This window comes from Corapipo altera, unplaced genomic scaffold (genome assembly GCF_003945725.1).
Source record: "Corapipo altera isolate COAL_440 unplaced genomic scaffold, ASM394572v1 23, whole genome shotgun sequence".
Lineage (NCBI taxonomy): Eukaryota > Metazoa > Chordata > Aves > Passeriformes > Pipridae > Corapipo > Corapipo altera.
Window position 1 is genome coordinate 4830502 of NW_020884878.1, and position 13793 is coordinate 4844294.

Sequence of the window (13793 nt, forward strand, 5' to 3'; positions counted from 1 at the left end):
AATCCACTGGAATTGCATCTCTACCACAGTGACAAGTCTCATAGAAACCCTCAGTTGCTAAAACACCAGTGCACATGGTAAGACAAATCCTGATATGACATTAAATAGTAACAGAACCAGTAGGTGGACTGCTCTGCAAGAGAGGCTGCATGCTCCTCAGTTTTTTCAGGCTTCAGATTGTTATTTCTTGCCTTTTTTTGGTTCTGCCAGAAAGAAGCAGCATTGGGCTCTGTGCAGCACTGATCACTCTGAGAACAGGGACATCACATCTGGCTGTGTTGGCAAAGGCACTGGGAAGGCCAGTGACCGTTTGACCAAGAGACTATCCTGTCTCAGCCTTGGAATTCTAGCTCTAGAAAAACCACCAATGGCACAGAACATGCCAATCCAGACACAGCAGGTCAACAGCAACACTCAAGTGACTCAGCAAGGAGAAATTTCCACAGTTACCTCTCCTTCACCTCTGGGATGAGCTGGAACAGATCCTGCACCTGGTGCCCAGCAGTCTGGCACCAGTCTGGAGGCACTGGAAAGGGCAGGCTGAATACAGCCTTAGGCAAAGTAAGAGAAGTGACTTGGCATCAGGAATGAAAACACCACTGGAAGAAGGCAGGCAGGGTACATGAGCACCAAAGTGCAGCATGAGTCCCAGGCCTCACAGAGGCTGCAAGCAAGATAAACTACTGATGACTTTTAAGGCTTTAGAAAATGAAACAAAACTAATAAACCCCATCCTGACATATAGGTAGGAAAAGGGAACAAATGCCAGGACGAGTTAATAAAGCACGAGCTGTGATCAACCCCACCAATGACATGAGTCTGCTGTGACCCACACCCCAGCTTGTTGGCAAGAGGTGAAGGCAGAGGGCAGAAACCTGTGTCCTGATGAGGGCAAAACAGTCCTCCATCTGGAATTCTAGTGGCATAAAAAAATGATGTAGCCTGTGCCTTGTTTCCTTGATTCTGCAGCCTGCCCAAGTCATGCTTCACTGAGTCCCACCAACTCCAAAAATCCGTCTGTTATGTCCTCAGGCACAGTGATCTCACCCTGTCATGTTCTTTCTCCCTGCTCTTGGGAAATCACTTCCAAGGAACTGTCTTGAGAGGTGGTGTTCCTTTTCTTCTATTCATACCTGTCTTAATCACACGTTTTATTCTTCCCTATGTGGTGTTCATTATGCTGGCTCATGAGTTTCTTAGCTCATCAATTCTGCATTCTGTTCAAACTCAGTCAAAACACCTACATAAATAACTCAATGTACTGGCAGAGCTTAAGTTACAATAACACTTATTTGAACAATATGACAGTCATCAGACCAAGGTGTAACTAACTGGGAAGGGGGAAGAAGGCAGAAAGTTTCTTTGTTGCTCTAAAATCTTCTTGTTTGTTTAGCAAGCAATTTTTCAACTTCATTATATCTCAGAAATTCTCTGAAACAGGGGGGGGTGCATTGTCAAATGTGGCTTCTTCGCTGTATCCAAGGGAATAAGATCCTTCCTAAGAACTCCAATAAAAGCAGCATTGTTAAATCCAAGTTCCTTTCTGAGGAGTATGAACTACTGAAAAGTTCAGTGAGGGAGAAAGAAATCAAGCAAGTGCCAATTAACACAACCTGTACTCTGAGCTACTTACAGTGTCCAACTGTGTCAGAGCCTTATACAGCATCATGGACAGCCTTAAAATGTGCAGCCAGGCATTCTGTGGGAGCTCACAATTCCTTATTTTGTTGAGAGTTAGAAAGGACTCTCCTGCTCCTCATAGGGACCCTGCAAGTACCACAATTTAAAAACTAGTTGGGTTCTAGATTGGCTGGATCTCTTAAAAATTATGTTCAACTGCAACTGTTAGGGTGCTGGCTGCAGCCCTCAGTATTGTGTGTTTCTAGTTAGAATTCAATCTTTTATTTTTACTAGTTGATATTTTATTAGCCACTGACACAATTTAGAGTTGCATAAATAAAGGACCAGAGCCCTTGCTGGTGTTATTCTTCTGTTAGTTATCACAGGAACCTGGACCACATGGTCCAGACTCATGTAGACTGAGCCACCCCTGTTTGAATCACAAATGGTCCTGGCTCACATCTCTTTTTACTGCCACTAAAAGGTAGAAATCCACATTGCAGCCACCTTTATAGTGTAGCCCTAGATAAATTTCCCTTAGCCTCTAACATTCTTTGAATGAGAGGACAAGTCAAAGGTCATTTTTCTGTAAATGCCTGCTAGTGCTAACAGCCTCTCCAGCCCCAAAGGTCCTTTTTATTTCAATTCCAAAAGTCATTAATCCACAAAAAGATAAAATATACAACATATCCTCTTTTAACCCCCAGCACTAAATAAAACAAGAACTGAACACCATGTCCAGTACCTCAGGATATTGGCTACTTTGGCCAAGTCTTCTACTGTCATGTAACATCAATCAAGCAGTGATGCATATTCTGGGATTGCACAGATAATCCTTCTACATAGAGAGACTATAAAGAACAAAATTACATAATAAAAAAAATTTATTGTAAACTATAGCAATTTAACTGCTTCTTACAGCAGATAATGTGGCCCTAAGTTATCTTCCTATATTCCAGAACAGTTTGTGGAAGCTTTTTTCATTTACTTTAGACAAAACTACTTTGGATTATATTAAAACTAGTTATGGAAATTATTCTGAACTGGGAAAGCTTTCATTAAAAGGCACACAGCTCAAGTTGACTGTACATCAATCCTGAGATAAATATAGGAGTTGTGTGATACCATACTAGAAGATCTAAATTAAATATAACTGGATTTATAGTTGTCAAGCCATCACATGAGACTATATTGTTAGAGCAGAAAAACAGAGGGAAAAAAAATTAAGGACTGTCTCAGTTCAAATAAATTGAAAAACAATAACTTGAAATCTGGCACCAGTAAAATTAAGACCAAAACTTACATTTTAATGTGAAAATAAAAATCATAGCATCACCAGGGAGTGCCTTCTCGCACATATGCACAGAGGAAGTATGCAAGAAGGCCTTTCCATTCTGATTCCAGTTTGTGGTACGAAAGCTCACAACAGTGTTGCAAAACATCCATCTCTGGATGGATTGTTTTGCTGTTGTTCCTATCCTTTAGCTGAAAGCATCTATTTAGGAAGTGTGAAATCTTTCTTCCAGAAGGACTCATGTATCCTCTGGAAGCTCCCCAGGCTCACAGACTGTGCTTCCCTGTGTAGATTCCTCATCCTGTAGCACTGATATCCTATGGAATGTCTCTACTGATATATTAGCTTCAGTTCCTAATTTTAGGACTTGCTATCAGCAGCAATCACTTTGTGTTTTTCCCAGGATATTTTCTACCTCCTTCTCCTTCATAAATAAAATCCAAGCAATATCTTCTCCTTAGAGATGTAAAGTTGCCTGTTTAGTTCCCAACATACCTGGCGATTGGGCAGGAGGAGGCTGTTTGCACAATTGCTGTCAAGACTAAGTAACACTAGTTCAAGACAGAGCTAACATCTTAAACTACAGAAAGCAGAGGAACTCCCTGAAGCAATGTTCTGTGATCTCAAAATATGTGCTGTGGAAGATACTGTCTGTATAAAGAACTTTAATAAAATCTTATCTATTTTTCCTGTCTTTTAAATGTTGCCTTTCTGTCCTTATTAAAGATAGACCAAGAAAGCCCCAGAGATACATATGTGCTGTTCATTTCCTGATTATGCACTCTAGATTTTTGCTACTAACAGACCAAAAAGAGAAAAAAGAGCTTTGTAAATGCTGAAATATTGCCAACAGCTGTACCATGCCTTTTCCAAACACAGGTATCCAGGGAGAAAGGTACCCCTGGGTGTTTTATTCTCTGTTTAGTAAGAAAACAAAATGAGAGAAGTGAAATATTTAGAACCCCTCCATGGAGCGCATGAAGAACAAACACAGGAGAGGAAAAGAAAACCCTCACAGTGGTGTGTTTGCAGAGCACCTGGGGCTCATCACTGTGACTGGCACAGAGACAAGTTTCATTAGCATTGCATGAAAAAGACGTGAACTCATCTAGACATGAGTGAGGACGTTTTGATTGCAGTTTTTTGGAGGAAAAAGCAACCTCTGCACTTTTGGGAGGGCAAGAGAAAATGAATACTAGCATTGCAAGCATCCTATTTACCTCCCCTCTTTCCCTGGACCAAGTGGCAACCCCACTTCTCTTTGTCCCCATGGTGACCCATGGGAAGGACTTGTTTGGGTGAAGGAATGGAGGCCATAAATCATCGGGGGGTCACGTGGTGTGCGCAGCTCACTCCTGCCCTGCTCACCAGTTTGATGGCAAGCACTGCAGTGAGCACCAGTACCCCCTCACTGAGCACCAGCACCCAAGCTCAGCTCTCTGCCCCCTTGGAAAAGGCCCCAGGGTGCCCCACTGGCTCAAGAAACAGCCAAGAGCTCATCCCTGTGCCAAGAAACAGCTGGCAGGACTTCCTTGTCACAGGGATGTGAAGCCACCAAGGGGATGACTCTCATCCTGCAAACAGAGGACCTCTGGGAAGGTCCTGTCCTTGTCCTGCAAGGATGAAAGAGCTCCCTCAGCAGAGGAAGCAACCACCATACTGTCTGTTTCGCCAGGATACTGAAGTTACAGCCTTTACCAGACTAGACAGACATGCCTGGAGCTTGAGTGAAAGCTAAATATAGGAGCATCAGACAGCAATGACAAAAACACCTACCCATGTGGCTGCGCTTTGTGACTGAGAAAAGAGCAGTCTATCTTCCTACAGACTCACCAGGGAAGCTCAGAGGTTGCCTCTTCCCTCAACACTCCTTTGGAGGATTAATATATACCTTTCTATTTCCTCATATATATCCTCTTTGCCCCAGGTTTCTTTCACTTATTAACCACTTTGGAGTTTCATCTGCTTTTTTCCAGGTTCTTTTACAGAAAGGAAACTCCACATCAAACTACACCTTGATGGTGGAGCTTTTTATTTGTTTTTCTGTTCACTTCTATCCCTTTTTACAGGCTAAGGTAGACAAAACCACTGCAAACCTCCCTGTTATTCTGGCTCTTGAAAAATGTGCTAATGGTTTTCCAAGATCAGTGTAACTCCTGTCACAGTCTACACCAACACCTGTACCCTGGTTTAAACCACGATTCTGTAATTTATCCTAATTCATTTGGCCTTTTTCTGACATTTATATGCAGACTGGCATCAAAATTTAATCTGTTGTAAGCAGTGTGGCAGATGCACAAATCTTCAGCGTGCCAGGCTGTTTCTGAGTGAAAAATACAGGGGAATGGAGCCATAAGAATACACTCTTCAATTTAAAACTTAGGTAGTACACCAGTTTCAAGGACCAACCCAGGTTATCTCCAGAGCTACAGTTCTAAATTTATCCAGAGATGCTCCCCTTCCCCCAACTGCATTTCTGTGACAGCTACCTACTTCTTGTTCAATGAACTAACAGAAAGGGGCTGAAAAATCTCACTATTGACTGCACACAACAGGATTTTTCTTTCCCAAGATTACACAAACTCTCCACAAATCTCAGTTTTAGAGAAAAAGTCTCATCTTTAGTTAGCAAATTACAGATATTCTAGACTTTCCCCAAGGCAATTCTGTTCACTCAGACCATCATCTGTGTGACTGAACAACCCTTTGTCTCACCCAGTTCTCATTCTGGGCACATCACAGTGATGCAGGAGGAGGTGGTCAGTGTAAAGAAACCTGAGACACCTGACCCAGGGTTAAGCAAGGCTGAGCCTGTTCTGACTGTGCTCCTTAAAGGCACCCCAGGACAAAGCCTCCATCCCTTCATTATTCAAACTCCATTTCCAGCTTTCCTTTTCCTGGTAACTGTCAACTCTCCCTTTGTCTGCTCTACAAAGAACAGTTCCTGTAAAACCCACAGTCAAGCTTTAGGAATAGGTAGCTCAGGTTCCTACAGCAGCACCACTGCACTAGGAAAGATCAGCAGTTCTACAGGACATACAGGCACTCACCTGCCCCTCCATGAATCCTGTACAGCTAAAAAAGGACAGTCCTGTTTTCTCTGGAAATAGATGACTTTCCACTGACATCCACACCCACCTTAACTTCCCCATTCACGCTCCCTGCAGAGAGCACAGTGCCATTGTGCCAGTGGGCAGAGGCTCAGCTGGAATCTGTTGGGTTCATTCAAACAACCCTTGCCCCTACAAACACACCTTTTGGGGAAGGAACTGTGAATCTCCAAACTGTGCTTACATCCTTTTCCTTTCCCCTGTGCAGGGCTGTTCATCAGAACAATATGATTCCACTGAAAGAACAGAACAAGTGCTCTCCAGCAATATCAAGACTCAAGAAATGTAAAAACCTGAGGTGCCATTTCCCTCATCTTCTGGCTCCCTCTGGGCTCTCGGGGTGTCAGCTGCCACAGCTCACAGGCACAGGGTTGTAGGTCACCTGCACTTTGAAGAGAAGGCAAGACAGAGGCTGGAGCTCAGAAGGAGTCTGGGCATTCCAGGCAACACCTGCCTTGGAACAGTCTCCTGGGACCCAGAACAGATCCACTTCTGTTCCCCAGCCCCCCTACCAGCCTCTTGCAAAATGTTTTATGGGTGGCCCTTAAAGATGCAGAAGGCCCTAAGCAGAGCCTTCAAGCTTAGCTTCCATGGGTAGTGTCTGCCCAACCTGACCCTCCTCTGCCCTTCCCCTTATTTAACCACCAGCTCAGGAGGAGAGTGACACATTCTTGCTGCTTTCTTTGTTCTTCATCATTTCCCTGTCTTTACCACTCTTCCCTGTTCAAACATTATCTTCTGCCACCATCTACCCACTGCACAACCAAAACCATTCCAGCTCCCAAAATCCCCTCCCAGGTATACAAGATTCTTTTCCATCTTGATCTCTCTGCATGATTCATCTTGTTTAAAGCAGAATTATTCTACCAGCAGCAGGCAGAGGAAAAGAGGGAACAGGTCTTCTGCCAGCTTGCTCCTTTTGCTGCTTCTCCTGTTAGGTGTTGTAGACAACAACACGGTGAATTCTTTAAAGTAGGCCTAAGGTCATCAGCAGGTATGGAGAGTCCATTGCCTTCATAAATGCTAGTGAAATACATCAGAATTTTAAGATTAGAAGAGGTCATTCTGATGATATTAGGTGAACCAGATACTGCAAACTGGATAAAAATAGGCATTCTTTCAGTATATTTTCTCAGTTTCTGGAATTCAGAAGGGTAAGCAGTTCAAGTTTCTCATGTTAACAGTTATTGAAGTATCTGCCTTCTCTGAGTTCCAACTAATTTATTTATATATTTGGTTTCTAGCACAGCCTGTGGCAGTAAATTCCGAAATTAATTACATGCAATGGCAAAAAACCTCCTTTTGATTTAAAACTGCTATCAGATTTCATTGTAGCTGTGTGGGGAATTATGAATAATAGTCATTGCACATTGTTTCAGGCTCCAGAAGCACCTATCAATTCAGTAAGAGCATTAATCTGACCACTTATAGATTCAAATATTTCTCAACAGATATTTCTAGATACATTGGGCTCAACGACGAAGTAAATAAATGTGGATCATCACTCATAAATTGTGGTGAAATCTCACTCTGCTTGATGTTGGTGCGCATCTGGAGATAAAAGGAATCCTGACAAGCAGTCATGGCCCTTTTTCTTAGGGAAGGAGCCCCCAAAGGGCACAAAGCTGACTGGGATCATGTCTATAGCCATACAGACACTACTATTTTACAATGCTGCTTTCTCCCGTGCAACTGGAGGGGATAATCCTGAAGCTGCTTACCTTAAACTTTTTTAAGTGACTTTGCAGTGCTGTTGAAACGTGAATCAAACCATGAAATACAACAGCTGTTCTTTAAATATTATTATTATATATTCCTCAGGCAATAAACACAATTCAGCCTGGCTGGGAGATGCTAAGATGTTCTGTTTCCTTCAAGGGTGTCACATCTGCAGGTGCTTTATGTACCCAGGACAAAATTGGGAGCTCCTTTGAGTTCCAAATACAGAATTTTCATTTCTCAACTGGGCAAGGGCAGGTTATGGGTTACTGCACTGGGAGGGGAGTTGGCATTATCCACTCCTCTCACCCTAAGGAAACCTTTCAGCTGTGTGATGACAGGAGCCATTAGAGGGAGAAGCAGAACAGCAGCCCCCGCCTGGTGGCAGCACATGCACACAGGACAGACCCGCACACAGAAGAAACAGAGTTTAAAATTAAAAAAATTTAAAAATTCTCAGTGTTGCTTATGTGAAATAAGTTCCATTATTTATATCATGCCTTTTTTTATTGCCAAGTTTCCTTTTCCAGCAGAAACTCCCATCTTTAATAGGTAAAGCAATGATTTGAAATCCTGCCTGTTTCATTTGCCCCCAAAGGTGCAACACTTCATTGGTGTACAACACTCTGCTGAGAAATCCTCTTGTCTAAGCCAGCTGAGATACAGTTTTTCTGTTTAGACCTGTCTCACTAAGTATTATGTTTATATTTCCCAAGGATCAGTAAAATGGGTCTAAGAGAGTAATGCTCTAATAAACCACTAAAATCGCCTGTTATACAGTCACCCCTCTGTTTAAGTACAGCTTAAAATAATTTCTTAGTTTAAGCATCCCCTTATTTTCCCCAAATCTGCCACTTCTTTATGGTCACCACTGATTCTCCCTGTCTTTAAGAGGATGACTGGATATTATATGACCTTTAAACAGTGCAGATGAATACTTTTCCATACACTGTTTTTGGATTCTTGTATTTCATGAAAGCAATCACAAACCATTAATAACTAAATTTAGCTTTTATTAAGCATGACCGCACAACAGAAGAGACAAAAACATTTTATTTCACTTCTGCATTTTATTCTGAAACCACTGACCTCATTTTTAGGACTAAAGATCTCGCAGGTAAGAATAAGAAGAAAGAATGAAACAAGGTGCCATGAATCAGTAATTCAAAAGCATTCTTCTTCCATACAGGAAAATAAATCAGGTTATGTTTTGCTGTACGAAAAACTAATGAAAAAATTGTATCCAATATATCAAGTTGTAGTTTGCATCAGAACATAATCTAGATCATCAGTTTCCTCTGACTTCCAGTTTTTGGTTAGGGAAAACCCCAAACCCCTTTGTTGCATGTATTTTCAAAAAACTAATGACAAAGAAAACAGGAAAACACAACTTGCACTTAAAGGGGAAAAATGAAGACATGCCTCTTGACTTATGAGCTTTTAGACATAAAATGAACAACTAAACCTAGATTTGCTTCATCTGTCATGTACCTTGCAATAAATCTGCTCAGAAGTATTACTGAAGTTTCATCCTGCTTTACATCAGTTTGTTTTATGAATAAACTTGTCCGCTCTAGGCCAGCAAACCTGAACTTTTTCAAAAACACACGAACACATTCCAAACTGTATTTCAGTACACTTTCACTAATCTTAAGGAATAGTCTTGCAAAACATGCATCCAAGAGAGAATTAATTTTTAGACTAGTTGTAATACCTCATCCTCTCAAAGACTTCTAGAAATACTTAATCATTCAACAAAACAAGCTTGTGGAGCTGATAAAGACTATTTCCTCTTTCATGCTGCTTTTCAGAATCGTCAACAATACGCTGAGAATCCACCTAACCAAAAGAAGCAAGATGAAAGTCAGAATGCATTTCTAGTAATTTTTTCCTATATAACACAGTTTAAAAAAAAAGTCTTGAACAGTTTTGAGTTTCAAATCATACAGGAATTCCAGTTCCATGCCACACATTGCAACAAAAGAGCCAGTGCTGTATTTCATGGTTTGCCCAGAATACTACTCCATAATCAATTCCAAAGCATTACAGGTAGTACTTTATGTGATGATATAAAAAAGCTGTCCCGAGATTCTTCAGATGCAGTGGGGAAAATCCTGATCCAAAGCCTGTACATTAGCTTCTTATAAAAACTGAACACCAGTAGAAGTGAATAGGAGATTATCTTCATAATTCCAAGGATAACTGAATTTGAAATATGAAAATAGAAACACTTTGGCCTAAGGCAGTATATTACAATACACTCTAAAAAAATGCCTTCCATAAACAAGTGCCCTTGGTGCTCCTTCTCTGCTCCTCTTTTCAGAGGGAAGGACCCAAACCCCTCCTTTATAGCCCCCTCAGAGTGGGAGAGGCACAGGGAGGGTAGGGTGTGTGTAGCAGTCTTACTCCTGCACTCAGCAATTCCTCACCTGCTTTTAATTAAGAAACTTTTTCTTCAGGAGATCTAGTGGCCTGAAGAGGTCCTTACAGAAAGAAAGGTAAGATTTCTAACAGAGTAGGAAGCTAGTAGAGTTTTCAGCTTTATGAAACTCTGCTGGGTCTCTAGAAAACTGGCCTCCTGCCTGATCCCACCACATCTGTTCTAAAACAAGCCACATTTCTCTCCACCTAGAAAGGAAAAGCCACCTCAAAGCACAGCATGTCAAAACAAAACTAAAATGAACTGCATTCAGACAAATTCTATACAAGGAAAATTTAGCTATGGTTGCTTAATAGAAAAAAAAAAAAAAGAACATTTTAACTTCCAGTAAATGTAAAGTTGCCTTTACAATCTCTCCAAACTTAAAACCCATAGAGAGTTCTGCTTGAAAAGATTAAGTATTTACATACACAAAATTAAAAACCAAACTACTCAACTAATAAACAGACTCTACAAAAAGAGTGTATCAATAGAGACTGATGCATACGCAAAAGTGCTTAAATGTCACTCTACAGTGCTTTCAGTATTTTCAAGTTCAAGAATCAAAGAAGACATCCTTCCAAAGGAAATTCTCCCTTTTAACACTCTTAACTCCTCAAGAAAAAAGAAGTTTAAAAAAGTGTCTTTACACCCTTACCTGATTCCATGCATATGGGTTCTCACACCATGCAGGAACAAATTTATCTCGAGGCCTTGATTTGCAGATTAAACTGAAATTACATAGAAATGGCCTTAAGTAACACACTTGTATTTGATTAATTATGAAGACAAAGGATTTTTTTATACTAGATACAACCAGGTATTTACGAGGTGTCTGTGCTGAAGGGAATCTTAAATTTCCTTGTTAATCTAGTCTGATTTGTTCACTTCTCTGTACTTTGGCCCTCTAGTGTAAAAGTCAAAATACACAATGTCTCTGTGAAAATCTGTATCAGAATGAATTTCTTCTAAGGAATATAATGAGGGGTTTTTATTACAAAGTACTAGAATTTGCAACTATGATTTATTCTGTAAGTTTTATGTATGCTTACTCACTAGCATGTATAATACAGCTAGTTTTAGGGTATTTTATTTTGCATGACAACTCAATTACTATAGATTGTCTGTCTGCTCCAGTTATTTCTTCAAGCTGTGCAAAGTACAATAGTAGCAGACATTAATTAATTCTGTCTAGATGTGTTTTTCAAACACTGGTTTTAGTCTTAAGTAGTAGTGACATGTTGTAAATACAATTAGCTTTTGAAAAATGAAAAAAAGTTATGAAAGACTGTTCAGGCTAAATTTCTACCTATGTACTCTTATGTTAGTTTTTTAAAAAAAGTATAATTGGGGAAAAAATATTCAAAACCAAGAAACATTTTACACAAGGGAAAAGAAGAAATCATTGCAATAATCAGACTGTTTATTCCTTCATATATAAACATATAAAAATAAAATAAAATTTTAAATAAAAAAAATAGCTGTAGGATCATTGGAAAACAACGAGTAAAAGCATTATAAAAGTTCCAAGAGAGAAAAGGCTACCACAGAAAGGTATAAAATCCTGAAGAAAAAAGCCCAGAAGGCTGATGAGAATGACCAAGTCAGGCAGTTGGTGCTGACTGAGCTGGGGAACAGGTCAGTGCTGAGGACCTGAGCCAAGGAGCTGCACAGGCTGCCCCTTCCCCTCCCAGATGGCTGGAGATGTCTGAACAATCAGTCCCAAATAGGTGCCAGAACAGTAGCAAGTATTCACATGTCTAAAGAAATAGCAGTGACATTTTAGTGCCTTCAATTTTGCACCTAAGTGTTGATGACCGAGCACGAGCTGTTACTGTCACCGTCACCTCCAGTGGAGGGTTTGTGGCTTTGCTTCTTTCTGCCTACCCACATTCCTTGACTTCTCCATTGTTTATGCTGTTTTAATTTCATTTCCAGTGCCTCAAAAGATAAGGCTGACCCTGCACTTGTTAATTTATCATGCAATACACCTGAACTTTGAGTTTTGGAAATAGGAAGTATGGGTGCTTGCTTTTAAGTTAAGGCAATGTAATAAGTTTTTTTCACAGATAAGAAAGAAAAAAAAAATCAACTGAGCGGGTATATTAAAAACCAAGAAACACTTGAAAAAAATCAGCATAAACAGTTGCTTTGATAATAATTTTGATAACCCTGGGTAAGAGCAGCTAAGCTTAAAAGCTTCTGATCTTTATCAACATGAGGAACTGCCTCACTCTAGCATCATACAGTTACTTTAGAAAAGCTCTACTGGCAAAAAAGCTCATATTTCCTAGAGATGAGGCTAATACTAGAGTCCATAACATAACTCTTAATTCATGTCTGAACCAGAGCTCTTCTTAACACAGGTTTAGTAGAGAGACAGGGCAGGATGAGAAAATGCTCCTGTTGATACAGACAGCACTAAAATGCACACTGTGTGTACAAACAAGGGAACATTTTTCACACTATGCTCAGCAGTGGCAGACATAGGAAGGAGCTGTTACAGGGATACTTTTTTCCACTACTTCCTCTAAACTACAAGCTGAAAAAATTCTCAAGGTTGGTTGTACTGCCTCACAATGGTCTTTTCAGAACCACTGCCTGAGTTACAAGAAGCAGGGGGGCTTCCTGGGAAAAAGGGCAGGTAGCCTTATTTCAGTTCCTAAATTAGCCTGGGACTTCCAGTTAACTTGGCCAACACCCATCCTGCACAGGTCTGCTGAGGGAGGAAAGGCAGCACATACGACTCAAATTTAATATACAGGGAGAAAGATTTTAAATCTTTCTGCACTCTTATGCCATAGAACTTCATTAGCTTTGTCCTTGGTGCAAAAAAAAAAGATACATAAGAACTGGTAACCTGCAGAACAGGTTTTACAGTCTAGGTTTTATGACTCTTAAGTGATCGGGCTTCCCTGAAGAACCAGTGCTTCCACAAGAAGTCTAACGTTGTTTAGTATACTGCTTTATAAATAAACAAAGTAAATGAAATGCATCATTAAATGAGAGCATACATTATTTTTCCAAAGCCTAATCTAAGCTATGCTTCAAGCAATCATTCATCCTGTTTTTGCTGAGACTGCAAACAGATCTTATTTCTACAAAATTATTACCATAGAAGCTTCTGACGAATATTTTCCTGCAGCTGTATCATCTGCTCTTGTCCAGAATATACTGCACGTTCACAGAGCAGCTTATTAATGGATGTCCTTAAGTTGTTTATCTGTAAAACATCAGTGACAGAGTATAACCCAAAACCAGCACTAGGTTTGTATTGTATTACACTGCCATGAAGGTGGTCATGGCACCCATACCATCCAACTTCAACTAGAATATTATTTGCATAAGCAAAAACATCTGAAGCTTCAGAAACATTTCTTCCTGCAGTTGCATCTCTGCTGGTCAAAGATGTTACTAGTTCAGCCACATGATATCACAATCTTCAAGGTTACTGAGATGTTCCATAAACTACAGAAGCTACCACTTACCTGGACTTTTTCCATCACGGAATTCCTTCTGTAAAAGTTTTAAGAATATTCTCTATCTCTCCTTAATTTTCACACGAACAACAGCTTAGTGTTACTATTCTGGATAAAGCATCATGAATGCAGACATCACACCAAGTCAGTGC

At 40.3% G+C, this 13793-nt stretch overlaps 1 protein-coding gene across 2 annotated transcripts in view; it reads right to left on the reverse strand.

The window, feature by feature from the left end:
• Positions 1-8798: 8798 nt before the first annotated feature.
• Positions 8799-13793, reverse strand: part of TDRD9 (tudor domain containing 9) — a 72332-nt gene continuing 67337 nt past the window's right edge. For both annotated transcript variants that reach the window (XM_027638135.1, XM_027638134.1), the window contains exons 34-36: positions 13276-13385; positions 10821-10893; positions 8799-9582 (exon numbers count right to left, since the gene is read on the reverse strand). In XM_027638135.1, the coding sequence (XP_027493936.1) occupies positions 9487-9582; positions 10821-10893; positions 13276-13385 (279 nt within the window). In that variant the 3' untranslated portion in view covers positions 8799-9486. The remainder of the gene's footprint in view (positions 9583-10820; positions 10894-13275; positions 13386-13793) is intronic.